At 52.0% G+C, this 25,548-nt stretch overlaps 8 protein-coding genes across 8 annotated transcripts; 3 read left to right on the forward strand and 5 right to left on the reverse strand.

The window, feature by feature from the left end:
- Positions 1 to 161: 161 nt before the first annotated feature.
- Positions 162 to 1,146, reverse strand: V2A60_005722 (PP1-complex regulatory subunit GLC8; the record flags this gene model as incomplete). Its single annotated transcript, XM_083257029.1, has 2 exons — positions 162 to 991; positions 1,080 to 1,146. 2 exons carry the CDS (start codon positions 1,144 to 1,146, stop codon positions 162 to 164), a joined length of 897 nt encoding a protein of 298 aa, XP_083113155.1.
- Positions 1,147 to 2,751: 1,605 nt separating this feature from the next.
- V2A60_005723 (HET domain-containing protein) lies at positions 2,752 to 4,146 on the reverse strand (the record flags this gene model as incomplete). Its single annotated transcript, XM_083257030.1, has 1 exon — positions 2,752 to 4,146. One exon carries the CDS (start codon positions 4,144 to 4,146, stop codon positions 2,752 to 2,754), a length of 1,395 nt encoding a protein of 464 aa, XP_083113156.1.
- A 1,556-nt stretch (positions 4,147 to 5,702) lies between these two features.
- V2A60_005724 (uncharacterized protein) lies at positions 5,703 to 7,274 on the forward strand (the record flags this gene model as incomplete). The annotated part of the gene is made up of 1 exon (XM_083257031.1): positions 5,703 to 7,274. One exon carries the CDS (start codon positions 5,703 to 5,705, stop codon positions 7,272 to 7,274), a length of 1,572 nt encoding a protein of 523 aa, XP_083113157.1.
- A 79-nt stretch (positions 7,275 to 7,353) lies between these two features.
- V2A60_005725 (uncharacterized protein) lies at positions 7,354 to 9,726 on the reverse strand (the record flags this gene model as incomplete). Its single annotated transcript, XM_083257032.1, has 1 exon — positions 7,354 to 9,726. One exon carries the CDS (start codon positions 9,724 to 9,726, stop codon positions 7,354 to 7,356), a length of 2,373 nt encoding a protein of 790 aa, XP_083113158.1.
- Positions 9,727 to 10,986: 1,260 nt separating this feature from the next.
- On the reverse strand, positions 10,987 to 12,207 carry V2A60_005726 (uncharacterized protein; the record flags this gene model as incomplete). The annotated part of the gene is made up of 1 exon (XM_083257033.1): positions 10,987 to 12,207. The coding sequence occupies one exon, from the start codon at positions 12,205 to 12,207 to the stop codon at positions 10,987 to 10,989; it is 1,221 nt and encodes a 406-aa protein (XP_083113159.1).
- A 5,239-nt stretch (positions 12,208 to 17,446) lies between these two features.
- On the forward strand, positions 17,447 to 19,507 carry V2A60_005727 (uncharacterized protein; the record flags this gene model as incomplete). Its single annotated transcript, XM_083257034.1, has 6 exons — positions 17,447 to 17,887; positions 17,950 to 18,010; positions 18,246 to 18,314; positions 18,368 to 18,434; positions 18,493 to 18,872; positions 18,927 to 19,507. 6 exons carry the CDS (start codon positions 17,447 to 17,449, stop codon positions 19,505 to 19,507), a joined length of 1,599 nt encoding a protein of 532 aa, XP_083113160.1.
- Positions 19,508 to 20,899: 1,392 nt separating this feature from the next.
- On the forward strand, positions 20,900 to 23,113 carry V2A60_005728 (ankyrin repeat domain-containing protein; the record flags this gene model as incomplete). The annotated part of the gene is made up of 2 exons (XM_083257035.1): positions 20,900 to 21,608; positions 22,785 to 23,113. 2 exons carry the CDS (start codon positions 20,900 to 20,902, stop codon positions 23,111 to 23,113), a joined length of 1,038 nt encoding a protein of 345 aa, XP_083113161.1.
- A 923-nt stretch (positions 23,114 to 24,036) lies between these two features.
- On the reverse strand, positions 24,037 to 25,082 carry V2A60_005729 (uncharacterized protein; the record flags this gene model as incomplete). The annotated part of the gene is made up of 2 exons (XM_083257036.1): positions 24,037 to 24,332; positions 24,437 to 25,082. 2 exons carry the CDS (start codon positions 25,080 to 25,082, stop codon positions 24,037 to 24,039), a joined length of 942 nt encoding a protein of 313 aa, XP_083113162.1.
- Positions 25,083 to 25,548: the final 466 nt, after the last annotated feature.

Genomic DNA, 25,548 nt, shown 5'->3' on the forward strand with positions numbered 1-25,548 from the left:
CGATTCATGTGTGGCAAGCCACAGAAACAAGGGTACCAAATTGGCTATCTGTTATATGAATGACAAAGCAAGAAGAAGACACATCCCCAAACGAGCGAGAAGGGAGGAAAAAAAAAACGCCGAGATATATGTTGCAATCCAAAGAATACGGGGATCATTGACTATGAAAGACCATTGGGAATCGGTGGGACGGGAGGAACCACCTTTTCTTCTTCGTCGTCGTCGTCGTCTTCGTCGTCGGGAAGCATCTCTGGGTTACCGAGGAGCTGCGCCACGTCTCGCATCTCATAGTGCTTTTTGCGAAGTTCTTCAAACTTGTGGTGTTTTTCGACTTCTTCGGGGGAGGCGCCCACCAGTGCGTCTTCGGCGGAGGAGGCGACGTTGTCATCCTCCAGATGAACGCTCTTTTCCGAGTGGGCTCTGGGCGAGGCCGCGTGCGCCGCAGCGGCGTCGTCAGCATCGTAACCATCTGCTCCCGCCTCCGCATGCGCCGCGTGGCCGTGCGCTTGCGGGATCTCCTCTTCTGGCTCGCCCAGCGAAAGGCCCGGAATGTCATCTTCAGCGCGTGCACGTGGAGCTTTAGGGACACGATGAGCACCCCCCACAGAAGCCTGGGCGTGGCCTTCCTGCGCGTCGGCCTCGCCGTCTTGCGACTCGTCGTCGGAAGGATCTTCTGCAGGATCATATTGCTTGACGTAGGGCGTCTTGGGCTCGTCAATCTTCATGGTCGAGCTGCGCTCCTGCTCCGTCAGGTACAGGTTGACCTCGTCCCACTTAAGGCGCTGCGAGGGCTCGGCGGACTCGTTGTTGGTGGCCGAATGGCGACGGGAGGCGGTGATGCGGGCTGCGGACGATGAGCGTCGGTGGCCGGCGTTGAAGTTTGTGTTTTCGAGAGTGATTTCCTTGCTCATGGAACGCTGGCGCAGAGGCGGAGGGGCAGCTGTTGCATCGGCCGCGGACGGGTTGTGCGAGCCCGAGCGTTTTAGAATACCTAGAGGTGGGATTCAGGTTATCAAAGAGTTCCAACAAGTTAGCAGACATGGGCACTCGCCCAAGCTCGTCCAGCGGTTCGCTCGTACCTTTGGGCCGGGGCGCATCTGGGCCAGGCGGCGTGTGAACGGGGGCGTCGTCGATGGCGGAAGCCATGTTTTATGTGAGCGTGCAGAGACGTAGAATAGACGGGATCTCAGACGAAGAACGTGCTGACAGGTGCTCACGAGGCGAGATTTCGAGGAAGCAGGCAGCGTGAGATGCAGGAAGGCAGTTAGGCTGGTTTTTTGTTTTTGGGCCGTTTGAGCGGGGTTTTGGAGGGCTTTCCCAACGGCGGGGTGAGGGTGTCCGTCTGGCAAATGGGGGAATCCGCAGCGACAGTGGATGAAACAATAGAGAGAATGAGGTTGCAGTAGCTGACTGCCGTGGGCGAATCGGGTGATGCAGCACTTTATGGCTTGGATGCTTGGCTACTGCGCATATGACGGAATGTGAGTACAGCTGCCACCACCAATTCCATGCGACCGAGAATGATGACGCACAAGGCACGCGGGAGGCGCAACGGTGGGGGGTGAGGTACCTGACTTTGTTAGTCATTTATACCACAAATGCAGGTACCAGCCAGTGATCACCACTAGTTACATTTTAAGTATCGGCAGCCTCCTTCAGGCACTCACAGTCACACCACCACGTGCCCGCATCTTTCCGAATACTCATCAGCTGCCAACAAGGCTGGCAAGAGAAATCATCGGCAACATGCGATAAAATGGCCGTCTCTTGCTTTCCTCGTTGCTCCACGGTGACTCAGACGGGCGGTGACAAGAATGATCAACTAGAATAATAAGCACACTGCTTTCTATGAGCGAGTATTATACTCTCTACCACGGGGAAGAGTATTACCTCGGATCTTGTATAAAAAGAAATATTGCTTGGCTATTGACATGTACCGCAGATATTTGATTTGCCTACTGATAGCTAAGGAGCATATTCCCGCACCGGAAAGTGCCCGCTAGCCCTCGCGAATAAAGCTATACAAGTTCTATGGCATATACGTACACAAGCGGCCAACAGACGAACAAGGCCTTGACTTGGAGCCTTGTAAAATAAATGGACAATCTCTCACATGTGCTCTACCTCTGCCTGGCCGTTTCCTTAGACTCGCCTGCTTAATGAGCGGTACCTAACGGCCCATAGATTTCGGCAGCAGGTCCAGTGTCCCTTGCAGCAAGTCATGTCCAGTTCTAGTAACACACGCTGCTGTCCCGCTCGCTCTCCCATATCTCAGTATCAATACAGCTCCGCAGTGTATCCAGAATGATCTGTCGCGGAGGTATTGCAGCGCCGCCAGTAGTCGACGGCGACGGGGGCACAACTATCCATTACGTTGGCGCTACCTTGTCGGCCGCCATTTTTCAGGTCGGTCGCTATTCTCAAAAGGCTGACGCCGAACATTGTCAAGGACGAAGTTTGACGCGGATGCGTTACTAGTTAGTTAACGGCCGATGATAGTAATAGAAGTGGCGTACGACCCCGACAACCTGATTAGCCGAGGTTTCTTAACTCAAAGGGCCGGTTGGTGACTGATATTGCGATAAAGAGACAATTAGGGATAGGTCAAATTCTGACTCTTTCATATTCTACGATGCAGAGGTGCTAAGGATGCGCGTTTCCAAGTTGACTGTAGTTCAGTAATTACGAATTGATATGGCTCGCCTTATTGCAGAGCACCAAATCATTTCTTCACATATCCAATTCAAATTCCTAGACAAGCGTGATAGTTGCCACCGTTTCCTGTCCAAAGAGACCACCCAGTCCTCGCACTATATCCGATACCATGCCAAGGCGTTGGTAATATCCCGGATGAGCGATGGACATGCCCAAAATCATGAGCTCAGCGCCCCATTCTGCACTTTTGTGATGTGCTGGTTCAAACTCCCCCAACCTCAGAACCCAGCATCTCTTGCTCGGTGACAAAACATGTACGTCTCTTTTTTCTTGTCCTGCGGGTGCCAGCGGCTCAACCCCGACCTGTCCAGCGGGACCTCCTCTCCGACAAGCAACTTGCTCGGCCCCGTCGCCGTGACGCGCGACAAAATATCCGAGATGTGAGTCGGGGACGAATTCGAGCACGCGATCATCAATGTCGATGGAAGCCCACCCGCTTTCGGAATATCGCGTGATGCGGCTTGCAATCATCGGCCCGCGCAGGGTGAGCTTGCCGCCTGCCACCCTACCCAACGGCGCTTGCGCACTCGCAGAGCTCTCGACCGACAAGACCGTTGCCAAGCTGCGATACGGGAGCCTTCCGTTGCGGAAGCAGTAGTAATCTACTTCGCCGTCCACCGATGCCCACGAGAATGACGGAGCCTGCGGGTCGTGCCCTTCTGCACTCTCTGGCAAATCACCCGTCTTGTGCCAGAGCAGGTCCAAGTCGATATTGTCTTCCCAGAGGCCCGCAACGTAGCGAGACCTCGTCTTTTGCTGCACCACTTCCGCGATGCCGGAAATCGCCGGCAGCTTGTCGCTGTTGAGGGACAGGCTCCGGTTGCTGTAGTTCTCTACGAGTTTGTGCCAGAACTGAAAAGCCTCGGCGGCGTCGTTGAGCTGCGCCAGCGGTGTGCGCCCAAACTGGCGACGTCGGTTGAGCGTAGAAAGGCACTCGCAAGTCTCTGCCTGCTTACAGACCCATTGCATCTCGGCAGAAGAGATCATGAGGAGCCTTGAAGATAGAATCTGCTCCTGCAACGTCCACCCCCTCTGCGCCCACGGTTCTTTCGGGAAGCGTTCGTCAGAGTCATTTAGCCAGCGCCAGTGGATGCCGGATCCTTCAATCAACCTGGCTTTGATAACATTCGGCCCCGTCTCTGTCTGTACAGTGCACTTGAATAGCTTCTGCTGATGCTCCGCAGCTCTCGCGCTATTCTCGGGGCGCAAGAACGGCACTGCGGCAGAGTTTGAAGAAACAGCAGCAATGGTGATGATTGCATTGGCGTACAGAGATGCCATCTTCGTAGACTCTTGCTCCCAGTCCTCCTCGGAGTCCTGCACGATGCAGAGCGCATCAACCCAGAGGTAGTGAACGCCGAGCTCACGCGTTAGTACCACTGCATCTACAATTGTTGCTTGCAAGTCTGCTAGCGTAATATGCTGCTCCATCTGGGCGAGATTGGCGCGAGTAGTCTTTGTTGTTACTGCTCCTCCCCAGCTGTAGCTCAATGCAACATATGCGCCAACAGTAGCACCAGCAGTGTCTACTAGACGCAGAACTTGGTCCCCGCTGTGTCCGACATAGAGAAACCTTCGCGGCACTCTGTAACTCAAAGTCGTCGTTTCTCTGCACAAAGCATGACTTTGTAGGCACGTCCTCAGGCAGGTATTTATAAATGCCTTGCCTTGTAGAGACAGCTGGCTCACACAGGTATCAGGGAGTGGAAGCACTGGCTGCCATTGTCCCATCAACCCTGCAAAGTGGATTATTAGCACATCTCCCTTGCACGCACCACGTCTGGGCCTCGAACCTGCGCCATCTCGACTTACTGGCTGAGGAATAGAGCTGAACGACCAAATGGGTGCCATGGGCTTGAAAAGCAACTTGAACGTTACCAGGGCCAATGGGCAGTATAAGTATGACTTTGGCGTGACCGTGGACATCTTGAGGCACGCCAAAAAATAATAGCACCTTTAAAAAAACAGCGCAAATGGCACAGGATCGTGAGGCATAACGAATATCATGTATCTTGCGCGTCAAACTCAGGGTCATGTCAGCCTGGTCCAGGCTCGCTTCTTCCTCCGCCTCTTCAGCTGCAAGCCCGCAGCAACAGGGGCATACCCCGAGAGCACTCCTGTCCATTGGACACGAATGGGATGCAAAGATGTGAGCATACGCAAATATCACTATGCGGAGTCTGGCATGCACTACTCTGTAAAGTGGCTTGTCAGCCGGTCGTTAGCGTCCCGTCTGCTGAGCACTGTAGATAGATTGTCAACGTCTATGGCCAATTCGGAGTGAGCTTCCGTCAGGACCCGCGTTGGGCTGGTACGTAAGGTCAGCTGCAATATTTTACAATAATTGAAATGCTGCCTGAAAGCTTGTACTGGCCAGGACGGAATGAAGAGCCATTTTCGCTTACATGAGACGACTAAATGCTTGATTTCTGGGCGGTGGCAACGGCACGGCACGGCATCACCCGAAGGATCATCCACGGAGACTAATGACACTGCCGACAGACGCAACTAGTGCAGTCTAACATTGCCCACCCCCTGTGCGCCAAACACGGTGGAATTCTTGCGCGAAAATAATGGACGTGCAAGTGACCAGGGATAAAACAAGTAATATAGGGGGATAAATAGTGCTGGCAGCTGCTGGTTATTATTAAGACTGAAAATCTTATATAGGAATACGAGAAATTTCTTGGAATGGTCTGTACATTCTCTCGGGCCTTCGTCACCGGCCGATCGGCTCCGTCCCGGTTTACCATCCTCCGCGGAAGTGCCGCTGGCCGGCCACCGACTGCCGATGTGATACGTCTGTACGGGTGACGCCCGCGATACGAGCCATGTAGTATCACGTGTAGCACAGAAACAGTTATAAATACTTGGGCGACCAAAACCAACAATTTTACGTCTTTGATCACCGAAGAGAATAGTATAACATATCCCCGCTAGCATTGCATATTCCGTCGGCCATTCCGCTGCCAAGAGCCACACCAAAAATGTCGTCAACAGCCGTCTTGATCGTCGGCGCAGGACCGACTGGGCTTGCTCTGGCAATTTGGCTCACAAAGCTCGACGTCCCAGTGCGCATCATTGACAAGGAAAGCACGCTCGCGACAACAACGCGTGCCCTCGCTGTTCAGCCCCGAACCCTCGAATTATACTCGCAGATCGGGCTCGGCGAGACCATTGCCGCGCGGTCCGCCCACCTGACGGGCCCGAACATTTGGGTCGGCGGCTCGCAGCGCGGAAAGCTCCGCTTCTCAGATATTGCCGTCGGCCTGACGGCCTACCCCTTTGTCGCCAGCTTCCCGCAAAACGAGCACGAGCAGCTTCTGATTGACCACCTCGGCTCCCTCGGCGTCGCGGTAGAGCGCGGCACCAGCTTGCAGAGCTTTGCGGAAGACGCCGACGCAGGCTGCGTCAGGGCCGTCCTGCAGAAGCCCGGCGGAGAGACGGAAGCCTGCGAGGCCCGGTACGTTGCCGGGTGCGATGGTGCGCATTCTGCCGTTCGGCACACTCTCGGCATGGGGTTTCCCGGCGACACGTACGAGCAGGAATTTTACGTGGCCGACATTGAGGCCACCGGGCCGACCATGAACGGCGAGCTGCAGCTCTGCGTCGACAGCCACGAGTTTCTGGGCGTATTCCCCCTCGCCCGAAAGGGGTCTGCTCGCCTGATTGGCATCGTGACCCCGTCCAACAGTAGCAGCAGCAGCAGCAGCAGCAGCAGCCCTGCTTCAACGACGCGCTCGTCGACTTTTGATCAAGTCCGCGGGCGCGCCGTCGACGAAATGAAACTGGAAAACATCAAAGTCAACTGGTTCACAACGTACCGCTCGCACCACAGGGTGGCAGACCATTTCCGCAAAGGTCGTGCTTTTCTGCTCGGCGACGCGGCGCACATCCACAGCCCAGCAGGCGGGCAGGGCATGAACACGGGCATAGGTGATGCCATCAACCTGGCTTGGAAGATTGCCGCTGTTCTCAATGGCCAAGCAAAGGACAGCCTTCTGGACACATATGAGGAGGAGCGCATCCGATTTGCGAGAAAGCTGGTTGCCACGACTGACCAGGTTTTTACCTTTATGACGAAACGAGGACTGATTGCCGGCCTCATTCGCTCCGTCTTCTTTTCCTACATCATGCCCGTCTTGTTTAGTTTTCGGGCTGTTCGTCGTCGCGCGTTTCGCGGGCTGTCGCAGTTCGTGCTGAGCTATACAGGCACCACGCTTGCAGGCGCCAATGCGGCTTCAGGTGGCGTCCAGGCCGGCGAGCGCCTTCCATGGGTAGAGATCAATGGCGACAATAATCATGCTTCTCTTGCCCATATCGAATGGCAACTTCACGTTTACGGAACGGCAAGCGAGCAAATGGTCGTATGGTGCAAGGCCCATGGTCTCAGGCTGACGGTGTTTGGATGGACCGCGCAATATGGAGCGGCAGGTCTCCTGGAAGATGCTGCTTACCTCTTTCGACCGGATACATATATTGCTCTTGTTGACCCCAAGGCAGACATACACAATATCGAGCAGTATTTCTCGAAACGACAAATCAGTCTGCCGAAATAGCAAAGGAGGCTGGGATTGTCTAACTGTATATTTCACAATTAGAAGCTAGGTGTACAAACGCAACTCTAGAACATGTGGCTCATTGGTCCAATAATTTGATGATATCCTTGTAATCTTTCTCCTCTGCGATGTCGAGCGCAATCTCCCCAAACTTGTTCGTGAGCTCAGCGTCGGCTCCGCTCTTCAACAACACCTCGACGACTTTTTCGTGCTTGGCTGCGACAGCAATCATGAGGGCGGTGTTGTCATCCGCGCCGCTCTTCATATTCGAGTCCCCGCCAGCACGAATGAGATCCCTCACAAGCAAATGATGGCCGCCGGCTACAGCAGACGGGAGGGGTAAGCGCCCGCTCACGTCCGCGATATCCTGCCGCGCTTTGCGACGCACGAGAAACTGCGCCGTCTGTACGTGACCTGCCAAAGTAGCGAGAAGCAGGCTGGTCGCACCAATGGGGTTGCCCTCCTTCAGCTGCGCATCGATGTTGGCGCCCTGCTCGAGGAGTTGCAGGACCGCACCGCGCTTGCCTGTCCTGGCCGCGAATAACAAAGCAGAGTCAAGCCAGGCGGCGCGCCTCGCTGCGTCGGGAATGTCCGTCTTCAGCAGTACGTCTACAATCTCCGGGTTGTCGTACTTTAGTGCGTATTGGAGGGGGTTGTACCCAGCACCATCGACTGTCGGGTCGGCTCTGTACTTTAATAGCAGCTGCACAAACTCCAACTTGCCCCGGACACATGCTCTATGCAGCAGACCATCCTGATGGCCGATGGGGTCCGGGCTTGCGCCTTGTTCTAGCAAAAACGTTGCCAGATCAAACGTCGTAGTGTTATAGTCGGAGTCGGCTGCGAGCATCAACGCCGAGTCGCCAGAATCACGACGAGCATTGGCGTTGACACCACCTTCGAGACAGAGCATCTTCACCGTCTCCAGATGACCATGAGCTGCCGCCTTGATCAAAGCCTTCTCGCCAGGCGTTTTGTCGTCGCGGAGAGCACCTTGACTGATAAAAAGTCTCACAAGATCAACCTTTCCTTTGTCTGCCGCGCTTTCCAGTGCCGTTTGATTATATTTATCAGTTGCATGAATACTAACGTTGCGTCTCTGTAGAAGCATTCGTGAGACGCTCATATGTCCATTCTCTACTGCTGCAGAAAAGGCAGCCTGATGTGTGGCTTGAGAATAGAAGACGAGTTGCTTGTCTTCGTAATCCAGCAGCAGTCGCGTCACGCCTTCACCTCCATCAACAGCAGCCCAGTGCAGCGTGGGGGCAATTTGGGCATCTACTTGCAGATCGGCACCATGATTAACAAGATACTGGAGCGCCTCATGCATACCAAAGAGCGCAAGTCGGTGTATGCAGGGCCATTGTTCCCACAACTTGGTATTGACGTCAGCTCCTTGCTCAACAGCCTCCTTGATTGCGGCAAAATCCTTGTTCTGTACGGCAGACTGTAGCAACGAGTCGACACGCTCCTGTTCATGTGGTCTCAAGTAATTCGGTACTCGAATAACCTTTCCTAGCCCGTTTTCCGTCTCTTCGGAGAGTAGCAATACACCTCCAGATCCACGGCTAGGTAGAAAATCCATGATATTGTTGTACAGAAGTGCAGAGTCGTAGTTATCGAGGATCAGTAGCCAGGGGTGCCAGAGCTCTTCCAAGAAATTGCGCATAAATCTGATCTTGTCTGCGCGTGTACCTTGGACGCTCTGGTTGACAGTGGCATACATGCGCTCAAACCCCAGGTTCAGGTTCTCGAGTGTGGAGGCATCCAGCCAAAAGACTGTGCGAAACTGCTGTAGCTTATGGGCATTGTGGCAGTATCCAAGAGCAAGCTGCGTCTTGCCGGCGCCCTTTTTGCCAGAGAGTAATAAGACGGTGGGCGACGTGACCTGGGAGCGAGATGCGTCATAGAAATGGGTGTCGAGCTGCTTAATGAGGACTTTGCGCTCGATATAAGCGTCGGCTAGTTTTTCGCGCACATCAAAGTATGTCTCGTCCAGCAAGTCTTTCGGCGCATCCGCCGCGTCCACCACGTGGTGAAGAATAAGCACCGAGATGTACGTGTTGAGGTTACGCTCGATGCGCGACAGTTTTTCCTCGTACTTCATACTCGTCATCACCTTTTTGAGCTTGGTTTTCAGAGAATCGCCGGGCGTGCAAGCAATCTCTTCGAGCATAGCCTCGACTTCCTGGACCTGGGTGAGGCAGCCCGACACGATACCCTTGAGGATGCATTTGGTGTCAAAGTCAAAGGCGCTGATGCGGGAATCGGACTTGATCTTGGACAGCGAGTTTGCCAGCAGCGGCAGGTGCATTGATATGCCCTGGAGTGCCTTGGGAATCTGCCCTGGGTGCTTGGACGTCAGGTCCTGCAGACGGTCTGCGATCTGGAAGCCAAACTGTACAAACTGCACAATGGCGGACGCCAAGCCAATGGCACTCAGGGGATCCATCCGGGCGGTTTTCGACCAGGGCAAGCACAATAGTGAAAGTGTGAAGTCTTGAATTGTGTGGCTTCCCGTGAGGCTGACTGCCATGCGCTCTGTAGCGGGGCAGCTGATTGTAAGAGGCTGACGCTAAGACGAGGCCGCCATTCTGAGATGAGATTCGATGCGTGTAGAACTGACGCTTTGCTCTTTGGATACGGTGCGGTAAGGGGGAAAGGCGAGCTGTGGTCTTTACCAAATTTTATTCGCGGTCGCAGGCGTTTGATAGTTGTATCCGTCAGTCTACAGTGTCTCGTAGAAAAAGGTTGAACACGAGCAGTGACTTCCAAGAGCTCATGTCGATCAATGAAGGTTTCGAGTCCATGGTCCTACCAAGAGGGCAACTCCAAGACGATACTGAGGAGTATGTGCAGTATCTCGAGACCAATGTGGACAAAAATGGCTGCGGAGGTCTCCTGCGCTTGTGTAGGATACTTTTATACAACACGAGAGTCCTTGTAGCTTAAAAGATCCTGTAGCTGTGTCGGCTGGGGAAGAGAAACCGGTTAAGCTGTCTTAAACTCGGGGTTAGACTTAAACTTAGACTTTCGTTCTCTTGTATCGGTTGGGGGATGGGCTGCAAGTCATCACCGTAGGGGGAGAAATCGACAATCTTGACGATAGGATATATCGGGTATGAGCCAAGGGCGACAATGAAATAGAGGGCAAAAATCAAGAAGACATTTTGGAGCCTACAAAATTATTTAACGATCACCAGTGTGGGTTTCTACAACCACCCACAGGGTGGACGGCCCGGGCTGTGGTGCAGCCTCAAGCAGTACATCCGGATACTAGGGCTGGCTTCCTTGCAAAAAGACGGTAATTAAATAGTGTCGAGATGTCTTCTTTACAATTATGCTTGGGTTGCACCAACTGCGATGCAAACGAAAAAGAACCCAGGTCATAAGAGGCCCCGTGGCCAAGGCCCTGTGCATCCAGACCAGCCATGAATCTTTGGCCAATGATGTCACTAGTGAGGTGAATTCGGCAACCATGGACGTCTTGAGCAGGTAGACGACCATTGTAGGAGCCTTCCATAATCGGGGGCCATCCTGAATCAATAGCTTGGTCGGAAGGCTGGGTGGCCCATCAGCCGCTTTACAAGACTATCCGCGTCCTCAATAGTTGTTTTCAAGGTAGCTAAGCTTTAAGCGCCTGCACACGGCAATATATTTTTTTCTGTAGACTGATTCAGTCTGAAAATGCCAAACTATGTATGCTCCAAGCTCATGCAGATTTGCTGCGCGCGTTTTTGACAAACAGAAAGCGAGAAAAGATGTCGGCCTTGGAAGTACTGCCACCCTCCTTCAAGTCAGCAGCCATCATGTCATGGTAGGCGTCTGGGCGAAACTGTGCCATGAGCAAGAAGCCGCTGCGCACATAGTCTATGCAGCTCGAATGGCCCTGGCCGCACCCTCCTTGGACTGTTCCGGCGTACTTGCCGCCGCCCAACCGCATCACGTCGACAAAGGTATTCGCCAGCGTCTTCATCTGCGTACTGGTGACGTTCCAGTCGCCGTCGTCCGCGTAGGCCCGATGAAATCCGGCAACGTCGAGAGAGCCGTGATTGACGTCCTCGACGCCCTGCCCAAAGGCATAGTCCCAGTCGTAGACCGTGCTGCCCTTTTTGCTCTTCTTGGTCTCTGACCCGCCCCCGGCAAAAAACCAGTCCAGATTTGCTGCCATGATTGACCGGTACCTGGCCGCCAATGCAGGGTCGTCGCCCAGAATGCCATGTGCGGCGACGAGATTCTGGAAAGCATAGTTGAACATCATCTGCTGGTTCCACGGCACGGGTGTGCCGCCCTTGTAGGGCGAGTCTTTGGCAAAGTACATTTTGTTGCCGCGAGAGACGTCGAGCAGCCGAGAAAGGATATGGCCCGTCATGGCCTTGTCTGCCTGCTTGACATACGTCTTGGCGCGCTCCAGGTACGTTTTTCCGTAGTGATACTTGTCGCCAATCGCAACACTCTTTCCGTACAGCTTTGTGTCTTTCAGTATCAGGTGAGCGCAGTGTGCTAAATGACCGACTGGGTCGCCTTGCTCGCCGCCGGTGGAAACCGGAGATGCATCCACGCTGTTGGGCCAGACTGGCGCAACATCGCCAGTCCAAATCTTGTGCTGTCCGACCGGTGCTTTGGCAAGGTCGTTTCTTTCAGAAAGGACGGCATCGCAGAAGCGGAGCATGTTGTCGAGCACCGCCTGTTGTCCGGAGATGGAGTAGACCAGGCCCATTGCTTTCGTCTGTTCGCCGCTGTGGCCCTGAGCCCATTGATTGCCGACATTGTCCTGTGCTGGCTCTAACGTGGCAATGTAGCTGTTGAAAGACTGAAGTTCTTCCGTCGTGACTGGTCCATCGAAACTGCTCACTTTCATGCTAGCCGCGGCGTTGACACCCAGTCGTGTGCATATTGCTAACGCGGCGAAAACGATGCCGTTATTCTTCATATTGACTGCTGTCTTTGTAGTTATCTGTTTTCACATAACAGTGAGAAATTTGGCCCTTGCTTCATGTAGGGACCCCGTCAATTTATATCCAGCAGGCCAGACAATGGTACCAAGTACCAAGATGACGCTGACAGGGGTTGCTGTGCACCTCGTTTGGGCTTCAAAGCGCTGAACACGGCTCGCTCAACGTGATTTTCAAACGTCGTGCTGGATGTCGCCGGACTTTGCCGATGGCCATGCTCGACGGCACTAATAACCTGCCCTGCATTTTGCTGCTCTGCGCCCGGACAAGACTCTTGCAGGCTGGAAGCTGACAGATTCACAAAGACTTCAGACCGCAGGCACAATTACGTACAAGCGGGGGAGTCAACACCCAGCACAATTCCATTGGTGGTTTTTGGCAGAGATCTCACCCCGTCCAGCCTCTGTGGGGTCGTCGGTGCAGATTGCCAATCTAGACCTGCCAATTATCCATCAATGAGGTTCTGGCAAGCACCCAAGACCAGAGAGTAGTGAGACATGCTATCCCATTTGCCGAGTGGCAGAACAAGACAAGACGGGGGAAATGTAAGAAACGGAACCCAACACTTTGCGTCTTGCGAAGAGTGATGTATGGAGTTTATGGGCACTTTAGCATGCGCAACTGAAAACCATCCAACTAAATGCCCTACCGAAGACGCCCCAAAACTCCACATCCCGGCGCCTAGGCTCATATAGCTAGTCCTGGGCTCATATAGCTAGCAGCCCTGAAATCAGTAGCTGTAAAGCTGGATGGTAACTTGACGGCGGGGCCGTGGTGGAAGCACACCGGGCCGCAGCCGATGAGGCACCCGAACTTTCTTGGGTTGCACATGGCGCCGTCGAGGAATTTTCCCTTGGCAACTTTGCTCGCCCTGACTCCTTGGTGATTCTTGCTCTACGCTGCCGGCTTATCACTCTCCACTTCATGTGGCCGCCTCGAGCGCCGTCTTCCTTTGTTGTAGAAATCAAAATAACTTGCTGTCGACGCAGTAGCTCACTCCGTTGACCGTTGACCGTTAACCGTTGACCGTTAACCGTTGACCTGGATGACCTAGTTCTTTCTGTCACGAAAGTTGATCTTCGAACTGCTCGAACATAATGTGCAACTAGAATTGACGGCCATCCTAGCGTGGGTGACTGTGCATGGGTTTGTTCCTGGCTTGCTCGTCCTCGTAAAATATATTCATTGACTGTTGCTAGCCATTAGCTGCAAAATAGGAATTCGGTAATCTTGTTTAGGTAGGAGCCAATCATAAGACTACATGCTAGTCTAGGCTACTATATCTGGGGGCTTGTCAAAATCCTGTATGGCCGTCGTATCAAGTCCGAGTAAGGTGTATAAATTAAAGGCAATCAATCTTTCCGAGCGTCTTCTTAGCAGGCCGCAAAGCATCCACAGTCTCTGCTTCTTGAAAGACATTTGTTCTCCCACTGATGTTGGCCGTCCTGGTCACGCCTTGACCGACTGCACAAAGATATTCGCAGTATCAACCAATTTGCGCCCGAGTAGCATTTACTCTCCATCAAGTTGGTCATCTTGGCGATGCGTGTTTTGTTGTTTTCTGTGTTGGTGTGATGCCTATTGTAGGTACTGATAATTTGACTGGCCCGTTGTTCTATAGTCGTGACTTACACGGCAACGTTTCGCTGCGCTTCGGACACAACCCACGTCTTGTTGCGCACAGCTAGTTTTTCCCGGTGTATTTTTGCTAACGGCATGCCTTGCTGCTTCAAGATGTTTGAATCATATGGCATCTTATATTTCGGCAGCCAAGTCGTGGGCAAATTTGTCAAATGTAACCGCCCGGCTGTTTTTGACGAAGTCTCAAAGCCGTCTCCCGTACTGCCTTGAACAAGATTGCTAAGATGGTTGTAGCCTGTTCCTTGTAACCTCCAAGGTACACACTTCTTTGTTTATCGAAACTCCTCTTGCTTCCCTTGATGTCATAGACTACTGTTGCATGTTATCCCATCTCCCATTAGCGAGCCACGAATCCTTCATCAAGAAGATCTAGGGCTAGACTTGATCATCCGGGGTCCGAAGTTGTTTCGGCGCGACGCCACAGCGCCACAGTTTCAACAGATCCAATGCCGAGGACGTTCTTCCGCATCTGAGAAGCGAGCGCAAAATCGTGCAGCACATAGTACGCTAAGCTATTCATAGCAATCAGTTAGAACAGCCTTCCCGGAAGCCCGGCACAACGTAAAACACTAGCGTAGAGCTGGCCAAGACTATGGTATGCCAAGTATGTTATCATTGTCCAGGTTGCCAGGGTCCCACCGAACTGCATTGAGGCTCTGTCGATGTGCAGGGGCCTTCCCCCTCCAACCTGTTGCATGTGTGGCAGCCCGTTACGCGTTAGCGACCCTTGGCAACCCGATACGTTGTTTACTACAAATTTGGGGGCGAAATCTGCAAAATCGGATGTACCTTGATTGTAGATGTAGTTGTACGTAGGCAGCGCAGGCGCAAGTTTGGAACAGTGCTTCTCAATACTCCACGCCAACCCTAGCACTGGCGACCAAAAATAGAGCAAAAGTGGCTACGTCGGTATTTGAATTTGAATTTTATTTTTAGTTCATCATAAGACTATTGTCTGTTCAGCAAAGTTTATCTGGACCAATTAACGTTGGTTTTCCCAGCAAATAGTGCTCTTTGCCCGTTGATCGGTCTCTTTTTTTTGGTCTTTTTCGGTCTTTTTCTTTGGCCGTTTTAGTATCTAAATCCCTACAAGCGTGGTCACTGGTTTGGTGACTGGCCATTTTTACAAAGTTATTCCCAAGCCTAGTGCCAGAGCACGACGGAGCTGCAGCTTCCAACGACAACCGGAGATGACATGCTTGACGATGTTCTCACTGCTACGGTGAAACACAACCCTGAGAATGATATGAAACACCTAAAAGGCAGCGGGAGCAATAACTTGCTTGACATCTAGCGTGTCGCGGTTCGGCCACTCACTAGTACATATTGGAGTTTCTTCTCCCGGGAGTCGGGGTGTCCACTCTATATTGAGTTCTAAAGACAGGCCGAGGTTTGGTCTAATACAGGCTTTTCTCTTTCGTCCGCTTTTGCCACATGGCTTGTCTGTCTATTGGCATACCTGGAACACTAAGCAGCACATCGGCTAATTTCCCCCCGTCAAGTTCCATACTTCTTCCATTTGGATCTTGCATGTACACCTTGAGCTTCGACTAGTTCACGATTCTCTTCTCCGCACTGCTCGCACATATCAGTTCCATACACGGCAGCACCATAGAAGATAACACCCGAAACTTGTACGAGGTAGCATGAAATTCTGTGCTTCTCAAGAATATTTGAAATACCATGAGTGTGGTCCGTCCCATAGCTATCATTGAGGCCGTTCGACTGTGAATGAGAAGCAGCATAGTACATGCCCCTTTACTGGATGGGAAACCGAGCAAGTAACGATTGTGATATGATTGAAGCCATCAAAGAGGATACCTGGGTGGGTAAAAATAGCATTACGATACAGCCACTCTATGAAACCCATTTCTATCGCGAGCGGTAGGAAAGCAAGCTCGTACGAGTCCCCCGCGCTCAACATGGCCCAATGTTAGTGCCGGGTTAGGCCGCCGTTGCACCTGTTTCACGCGGCGGCCAGTCCCAGTGAATCAATCAAGCTCAGATAACAAAGTTACATTGTCGTTTGGAAAGTCATTCTATGGCACTTGCCAGCATGATTCTGCATATGCATAGCTCAATGAATAACATACAATACATCAGGGTACGGGGGCTCCACAGTGATTGATGGGTTGAGACGGCCCATCGACGAACCACATTGGACCAAGTGCAGAACTGCAGGGGTTTAGGGTTATTTATGCTGATATTTCCGTCGTTTCACCAATACTCTGACAGGGTCATCCCGGCGCATGCCAACGTATTCGTCTCAGGGCCCCCGGATTTAAACACAGAGAGTAACAAAACAACTGGAGATGAGAATGGTGCCGAGCGAGGCCATTGGGACTGACCAACTAATTGTCAAAGGCACAAAGGTACACCGCCAAGGGCCAGTGTAACGACAATCAACATCAATGTAGAGTATCTGGGCTCATTATATTTCGATTATTCACTCTGCAAAGAAATCCAGGGAAGATGAGAGCCGACAGACGAAAGCTTCCCCCGCCGCCATTGCGACTGCGCAGCTCTGCCCAGTATGATACTAAGAGAGGCGAGAGTCCATTGACTTCAAATATTCGAATTCTTACGCCATTTCACCCCGAATCCGCAGAAGACTCATCTCTTTCTGGGAAAACTTCTCCTGCGCGGCTCAGCTCACCTACTGGGGAGGTTTCGTCTACTAAGCTCACCAGTGCGACTACGATATCCGGTTCTATCTCCAGGTAGGTTCAGTCTAACCACCCAGCCCGGGCTACGCACCCATCACTTATATTGATTACGCTCAAGGGCTTTCTCACCTACAGCCATGACTACGTCCTATATCGAGCCCCCGGCGCTCAGTACAACAATCACGCAACAGGAGCCTGTGCTGCCACATGAGGTGATGTCTACTACTGAGAGCATGGCAATGTCTGCAACCGAGTCTTCGAATACGGCCGCCAAGCCAATTGTTCCTCCTACAGCATTGGGCTTTGTTATTGGTATTAGTGGCTTCGCTGGCGCGCTACTGACTGTCGGGTTGTTTGTCTTCTTGTGGAAACGAAGACGGGCAACAGCAAAGAGGGGCCGCGATAGTAGTTAGACAAGAACCGCTCGAGTACAAAGCATGTGGCTCTCTGGCGATAAAGATACGAACGCGGGTAAAAGACCAAAAAACTAGAATAAAAATAAAAATAAAAATAAAAGCTCATTTAACCATACATCGCATCAACTTTCCCTATAAATAGTCTTGTTAGCGGGGCTACCACGCTGCAACTACGATGGTATCCGGCTTGAAACGGGTGGGTAAAACCCGGAACACTGGGCCCCGATGGCACAAAACAAGACACCAGATAGTTCCAACAGGGTTTATGACTTATCTGTGCTGTGTCAGTCGGGTTCCCGTGGAAGGGACGTTGCATTATTCGGACGATAAATCGCCTCTCGGACGCGCGGCAAATGGCGACATCACATGATGCAGCGTTTCAACGCGATATCTTTATGTACGAGGCCGCTTCCATGTCGTTTCCTCAATCATATATATGAGATGACCTTTTCGTTTGATTCATGACGCTTTGAATGGTGACGGGCACAAAAATCATGAATGGCGACACGGACACGGCATCTAATCAAGACGCTAAAAGACTTGCTTCGGTTCCCGCACACGACGGAGAGCGGACAATGAGCGATAGCGTGCAAAATTACATGACACCGCCGCGAGGGCGGCAGGAGTCTACAAGTTCCTCTCATTCATCTTCTGGAAGCAGGGAGCATAGTGAATCAGACTCGGCCTCGAGTACGGTACTGGAACCCGCAGAGCCTGCCCAACCGGACACTACAGGCGGCACTCGACACGAAGAGGTGTTTACAAAAGACAAGACACAAAAAGAAGTTTCCATTGTTTCTACTCAGAAAGATGCGCCATTCCATGTCTATTCGAAGCGGGTCAAGTGGTATCTCGTCATCATCGTCGGCATTGCCGGTCTCTTTTCGGGCCTGTCCTCCAACATTTACCTACCGTCTCTCTCCGCCATTGCGCAGGTATCATCGCCTTGATAAATGAGCACAACTATAAAGAATAAACTTACTGATACATATTGTAGGATCTCAAAGTCAGCCCCAATGATGTTGAATTGACCATTACCTCGTACCTGGTAGTACAAGGTATCTCACCCTTGTTCTGGGGTTCTCTCTCTGATACCATCGGGCGTCGGCCTGTATATTTATATTCTTTCTTTGTTTATATCGTCTCCAACATCGTCTTGAGCTTCTCACCCAACTTTCCCGTTCTTCTTATTTTTAGAGGACTGCAAGCTGCAGGCAGTGCCTCCACCGTTAGCATTGGTACCCGTTCACGAGTCATTGTCTTTCCCAACAGCCATATACTAACCTTGCGTAGGTAATGGTGTCATACAAGACATTGCGACCCCTGATGAGCGTGGATCGTTTATCAGTTTCTACCAAGCCAGTATGTGACTCATTCACACCAGGGACATCTTTGCTAAGAACTTGATGCTGTAGTTCGAAATTTCAGCATCGCCGTCGGGCCAATTATTGGCGGCATACTAGCCAACTTCCTCGGGTTCCGGTAGGTGATGCTCTACAATCCACAAAGCGCGTACGTCAGTTCTGACCAGATAATCAAGATCCGTCTTTGTTTTCTTGCTCATCGCCTCCTGCTTGGTGCTCACCGTCATCGTCACGATTCTGCCAGAAACACTCCGTTCGATTGCGGGCAACGGCTCTCGGAAGCTGTCGGGGATCTACAGGCCGCTATTGAGTCGCGTTGTCCTTGGCGAAGACAACAAAGAGCAGCCAAAGACTGTGAAGCCACGTCCAAAGGTGACCTGGAAAACGTTTGTAGAGCCACTCCTTCTCTTGCGAGAAAAAGATATATTTGTCAGCCTGATATTCGGCGGAACAGTCTACTCTGTCTGGAGTATCGTCGTCGCTACTACAACAGGGCTGTTCGGTGACCTGTTTCATTTGAACGATCTTCTTCTCGGCGTCATATTTCTGCCCAACGGTATGTGCCACGCCCTCAAGCTCTGGATATGCTCCATATTAATGCCATTATCAGGGTTGGGCACCATCGTTGGATCCGTAATTGCGGGCAAGCTCATGACGCGCGAGTTTCTGGCCGCCGAGAAAGCCTATCTCGGACGGAATCCAACAGCGGCTCCCCCGTCCAAGAATAAAAAGGACCTGCCAAACGACTTTGCAATTGAACACGCTCGACTGCGCCATGTGCCTTGGATCACAGTACTATTCATCGTCTCGACGGCGGCCTACGGATTCACGGTGCTTCAGCCGTCCCAACTTGCCACTGTATCGAAGCCAGGCTGGATCGCGGTTCCGCTGATGCTGCAGTTTATGATTGCCGCCACTTCGAACGCCGTCTTTGCCATCAATACGACGCTTGTGGCAGACTTGTGCCCAGGAAAGGCAGCGAGCTCGACGGCCGTCAATAATTTGCTGCGCTGCGGAATGGGCGCCCTCGGAGTAGCCTTTGGGGACTTGATGTTGGAAAAGTTTGGCTCCGCAGCGACGTTTCTGGGCTTGGGAATCCTCACCACGGGCATGAGCGTTTTTCTTATCGCGGAGTTGCTCTATGGAATGAAGTGGAGAAAAGCTCGTCGGCAAAGAGCGGCGCAGAGTTAAAAGTCTCAAGATGATCATGATTGAATAGACCACATTTCTGGACCATTGTCACTGTTTCACGAGGCCACGCTGTGTTACCCAGCTGTCAGCATTGAGAAGGCCAGTGTCATTCTTGGGCACGCGCTGAGCCATTACGAGGGAACTAAACAAGCCTCTGCTGTGCAACCAACGTTTGGCTTGTGACGAACGCAAGTCGTACCTTTGTCCTGACTGTTATGATACGTACTGTACTGTAACTTGGTCGATTGAAGGACAGTAAGTTCCTGCTCCCGGCCATTGTCCCCAAGCCCTTGTCCTTAACTATGAATACCTCAGAGGCAACGATTAAGTACGTTCAGATATAATAGAGAACATAGATCTTACGCCATAGAGTGTGGCTAGCTTATCAATAGCACTACTTGAGAAAAATAAGGTCGGTTAACCAAAAGAATGGTATCCGGCGCCTCGTTGATCGCATTCGCAGTCGTCGTCTACTGTAGTTACGGCTTAGTTTAGGAGGCGTACAATTCAATTTTCAACAGTAGCATTTCACAACGGGTCTCCATTCAGTAAGGGGCTGACAATGAAACAGGTCTCGGAGAGCACCGCCACCGCCAGCAGGCAGCAAATATCCTAGCCAGGTTTCGGTGTTGCCTGGTTCATTCACAAGCATAAGTAGCAGCTGAAATCCGAATCCCGGTCCACCATTGAGTAAGACCCTGCGTCAAAGAAGCACGACGGGGAGACAACGTCACTCTTTGATATCAAAGACATCTCGGTAAACAGAATGAATACTACCTGTCCATGTCTAACCAGATTGCGACAGCGCTGATTTTTGAGGGCGATAGACCGGGAAACTTTGGTGTCAAATATTCATCAAGTCTGCACTACAGTTTTGTAAGTCGAACTGCAAAAGACGTCATGCAAGTGCTGTGTAACGCGGTCGTAGGTAACTCAGCAGTCGTAGACAGCTCAGCAGTCGTAGGCAAACCAGTGGCCATGCGTAACTCAGGTAGGCTATGGGCTCATTAATAAGTGCTGGCGGAAGTTTGTAACCCCTTGTCATCTTCATGACAGTGCTCGTTATCGCCCTCAAGCTCTTCACTGTAGTGTCACACCAGTGGCTAGACTCTCATTTCCTTGGTTCATGTTGCTCAAAGCTTCAATTTTCCTTTGTGCTCTTATATTTGCGTCAATCAAATGAGCTAGCGGTCAATTCTAGGACTTGGCCGCACGGCCGCTAAATTCCGCCTCGGCGCGTGCTATTGTGCTGTAGGCTCGCAACCCCAATTTCTATATCATCAGTCCAACTTCCTAAATTCTATTCTTCCCAGACCAGTAGAGCATCACAACAGCTTCTTATTACTATTTCACTCTCCACACTCTTTGTCGTTGCCAGTGGCCAGACTCACAATGTCACGCAAGACGCTTCTTGAGAAGCTTCTTGAATGGAAGCGGCTTCGGCAGGTAATCGATTACATGGCATCTTCGCGAGATTCGTGGTCTCTTATTCGCTCTTCCAAGCCAATTTACAATGCATTTAAACAAAAAATTTACGAGATCGACGCAGAAGCTTTGCAGCCGCGTGCTCTGCTGTGGGCTGCATCTCGTGGAGACATGACTGTTCTGAAAGCAGCCCTCGATGCCGGCACAGATATCGATACGCAATTCAGCCATTCTTTTTCGTTCGGAGATGACGCAAGACATGGACTCACTTCCATTATGGCGGCAGCCGCAGCGGGCCATGAAGAGATTGTCCGGCATTTATTGGACAACGGCGCGAGTCCTCGAGGAATGGATCAAACGGGCCTCAACGCGCTACATTATGCTGCCAGGGGCGGTCATAAAAATCTTGTTGAACTCTTGTTGAAGCATTCTCCTACTTTGATCTACGACCATGGCCAGCATGGTATTAGATTTGGGTTGCCTGCACCATATGCAGCTGATAGAGAGTCCATCCTCAAGCAGCTTCTGGAAGCCATGAACGAAGAGATGCGTGGATCAAGTCTCGAAGCCGCCGTTTCTCATGGTTATGATGCCTTTTTCGATATCTTGGTGGAGGCCGGAGTTTTGATGGACAGCAGCAGTCTACTTGAAACAGCGTTCCTAGGCAACACCGAGGGTCACGTCAAGATAGCTAAAGCTCTCTTAAAAAATCACCAGCCAGTCATTGGGGATCGTGCTCTCACCCATATATGCCAATCAAACGGTCCTTATGCTTTTGAAATGGCCCAGATTTGTTTGAATAAGGGTGTCAAACCAATACCCGCGAAATCTTCTGATCCTTTACCTCTGCAAGCGGCATGCCGAGTCGGCAATTTGAACCTTATCAAGCTACTTCTTGACGCCGGAGATGGGTGTAAAAATAAGTATACAAAGAAACATTACAAAGAGATTCGTGAAGCAATTTGTCAGAGTGCAGATATGGAATGCTACAAGTCGATTTGTCAGCGTTTGCCACTCGTCACTTTCAACGGCGAGTCGGGAGCCGACATGGTCACAGCTGCCTGTTGCGCCAACGACGAGAAGACAGTCAGACAAATTTTGACACTCAGTTCGAGCCACGAACTCTGCCCTGATAAGAATGATCTGAATTATGCCCTTCGACAAGCTTGGCAGCATGGCAACGGGGAAATGATGGAGTTGCTTCTCAATTTTGGTGTGGATACCAAACTGACAGATTCTGCTGGTTTCACGATCTTGAATCAGTTTTTTTGGGCCCTTGGAGATGAAGAACAGCAGCTCTTTTGCCTGGAGCTCCTTCTTCGTTATGGTGCTGATCCAATGGCAGAGAATCGCGCTGGTTATACCGCCCTGCATATGGCTTGTTTCGCCGGCAGCGTTAAATGTGCAAGGCTGCTGCTGAACAAGTATTCCGCAAAATCTCAAATTCTAGATTCGGGTTATTTCTCTCCCCTACTTCTCGCTGTAATGTCGGGGGAGCCAGAAATGGTCAAAGAGTTGGTCGACCGAGGTGCAAGCATCACGCCTATTTACGGAGACAACCACACGATGCTACATGAGGCCTGCCGACTTCCAGAGCCTGATGATATGATACAGTATGTACTACAACTCACCGGTGGCTCAATTGATCTACGTTCAGATCTCCATTGGAACCAGCCGAGAAATGGATGGGTTCTCAGGAACCACGAAGCTCCCGAGCGCAGATGACTGATAAACCCGAATTCATGGGACCAATGGCTGAAACCATCCTTCAATGATAGGGAATATACATCTTTGACGTATCTGCTCGAGTTATCCAAACTTTCACTTTCATCTGACACACTGGAACAACTAGTCAAGGCTAGCGGCGATGATCTGGACAAGTTGCTGATTGTAGCCTGCGAACAAGGGCACTACGATGCTGTTGAAATGCTTATAAAGTGTGGGGCAAATCCAAATGGTGGGCTCAACGGCGTCGGTCCGCTCTGTTGTGCCGTTACCAGTTACCATCTCGACATTGTCAAGCTTCTTGTCGCACGCGGCGCCAAGATTGATAATATGATACACTTTGATAGTTTTTGGATAGAGGATGAGGTAAAGGAAAGCTTGGCTAGGCACGGCGGCATTCGCAAATTTCTGCTCGCGTCTGGCGCTGACCTTGAGAGTGTCAAGATTCGCGAGTAGCACGAAGAAAGAGAAGGAAAGATAGTCAAGGTAGTTGTGATTGTATTGAGTTATCGCAGACATTCCGCCAGGGACTCGCAATAATAGACTACTAATCACTAGAGGAGTTCCCTCCAGTGGATATGCGCTGCGCATTCGCCCATTTATAGTAGCTTCCTCCCCACCAGACCAGTCACGCTTGTGACGGGGAGTCCGCTAGACTAATCGACTATCGATCCCACCTCGTGATCGTCTATATATGATGATCAAGATCAGCCTTGGGAAAGTCCACGCAGGGACGAACACACGTCCCTCACGAGAACGGTGAACAAGCGAGCCCTTGAGCTCTTGATTGATGACTGCCGTCCCAGCTTTGCCTCGCGCCCGGAAAGTTGGTCGATCGAATGCGAGTCGGGAAATTTAATCAGAATGCTCGTGGAGCAAGGTTTGGGGAAACTTCCCGCACTGCAAACAGACGATGCTTATTTCTGGAGGAGAGGCATGCGACACGATTCGTCATCTCCGCTTCAACGAGCAAAACGTATTGGCAGCCAGTGACACAACGGGTGTGGAAAGCATAACCGATTGAGAGCTATGTCTAGGGCATGTTTGAAGCCTCCGCCGACAGAACATGTCAAATATAGTGATGCTATATAAATAATGCACATCATCGATGGTCCTACACCACGTGCGCTTGGAATACTTCAAATGCTAACAGCGAGATTGCCTGTACGCTAAATCTAGTATCAAGACTAGTAATCCAAATCGATTGTCCTTTTCATACTTGTCAGGCACCCGCATAGGCACCCTCTAGTTAGGCACTCTCTCTTTCCACAATAAAACATCATCTCTCTACAACGATACTGCTCATGCGACGGGGCTCGGTCTTAAACTACAACTGTAAAATGAGACGTAGGCGGGGTTTTTCTCCAGGGCGCAACGCGCTACTCTGGCGTCCAACGATACAGAATGTCCGTCCGCATCGTGTACTTTGTGCCGCTGTGCACCTCGGCCCCCTGGTGCAGCAGCCCGCGGTGCTGAAAGATGAGCACGCTGCCAGCTCTGGGGTCGACGTCGACCTGGCGCTCGAGGTCGTGCGAGAGAAAGGACGTGGCGCCACCCACGCATGCGTCGTCGTCCGCGGAAGTCTTTGCAGAGTCGTTCAGGTACAGATGCACGGTGTAATGCGTCTTGAAGGTGGTGTCGTCTGCGGCATAGTGATATGCGCCGTCGCAGTGAGCTACACACGGCCCCCAGGCCATCTGATTAGTTTTCATTGTTTCCCGCGGCCCTTGAGACCCCCAAAAAAAGGAAACAGAAGGACGGTCGTTTTGGCCCACTCACGCTTGAAGAACTGGCCTTTTGTGTATTTGAGAAACCGCATCCTCTCATTGAGACGCTCAAAAGTCCAGTCGCCGCCTCCCTCCTGGCGGCGCCGCTGGTCCTCTGGCGTCCTGCTCAGCAGCGCCGCCATCGACTCGCCACCGCCGCCGCCGTCGCGCGCCAGCAGGCACCGCCGCCAGATCCTGTCCACGACCGTCTGGCAGTCCCAGATGATGCGATCACTGTTGCGGTAGTCGGCGACCGCGGCCTCGAACCCGCCGCCCATGTTGACCAGCGCCGGGCGCCACGGCGACGACGCGCGGCCCCCCTCGGCCGCGTCCGGCACCGACGCCTCGGCCAGCCGCAGCAGCTCGGCGCACTCCCATGGCGCCAGCACATTGTCGACGACGACGGCGAAGCAGCCCGCGTACTCGGGCAGCGGCGACTCGGCAAAGGGGATGTGCCGGAACGTGATGGGCGTCTCGGGCGCCGTCTGCAGAAACGAGGCGGGCACGTCGACGGGCTTGGAGGTGTAGTGGGTTCGCTGCGCCGCGACGGGCCCGCCGCCCCGTGATGCTCTCGTCGTCATGGGCCTCGTGGTGTCTGTTTGAGGAACGGCAGTCGTCTTGCCAGAGGTGCGAGTCAAGCGACGTAAAGTGTCAATCATCCTCGACTGACGTCGGATGTACAACATGGAGCTATTCGAAATTCAGACAAGAAACGGATCAAGTCTGGTAACAGCAGGATGTCTGGTCTGTCTGGCAACAGGCAGCAGTTTGATGGATGCGCTCATCGTGGCTGTGACTCAGATCATCGCGCGCCAGGCTGAATTGTCGCAGCCTGTTAGGCTGCCAAATAAAGAATTACGTAGAAAAGCTGATCAAATCGTTTTTCCACTTTCGGCATGATATCGTCTCCACTGTTGTCTTGAGCCACGACAACCAGGTGTTATTGACCGGGCTTGAGTCAAGGGTTTTGCGCAGCAGATCAACTAGGCAGAGCAACGCACATTCACTGCACAAAGGCTCACCAATGACGGGAAGATATTTAAGAAATTAGCCATATATTCTACGCGGCCAATCGTTGAAGCAACGATGTCTCCTACCACATCTACTCTAGGTATACTTGCAGTT

This window comes from Cordyceps javanica, chromosome 3, assembly GCF_051103115.1.
Source record: "Cordyceps javanica chromosome 3, complete sequence".
NCBI lineage: Eukaryota > Fungi > Ascomycota > Sordariomycetes > Hypocreales > Cordycipitaceae > Cordyceps > Cordyceps javanica.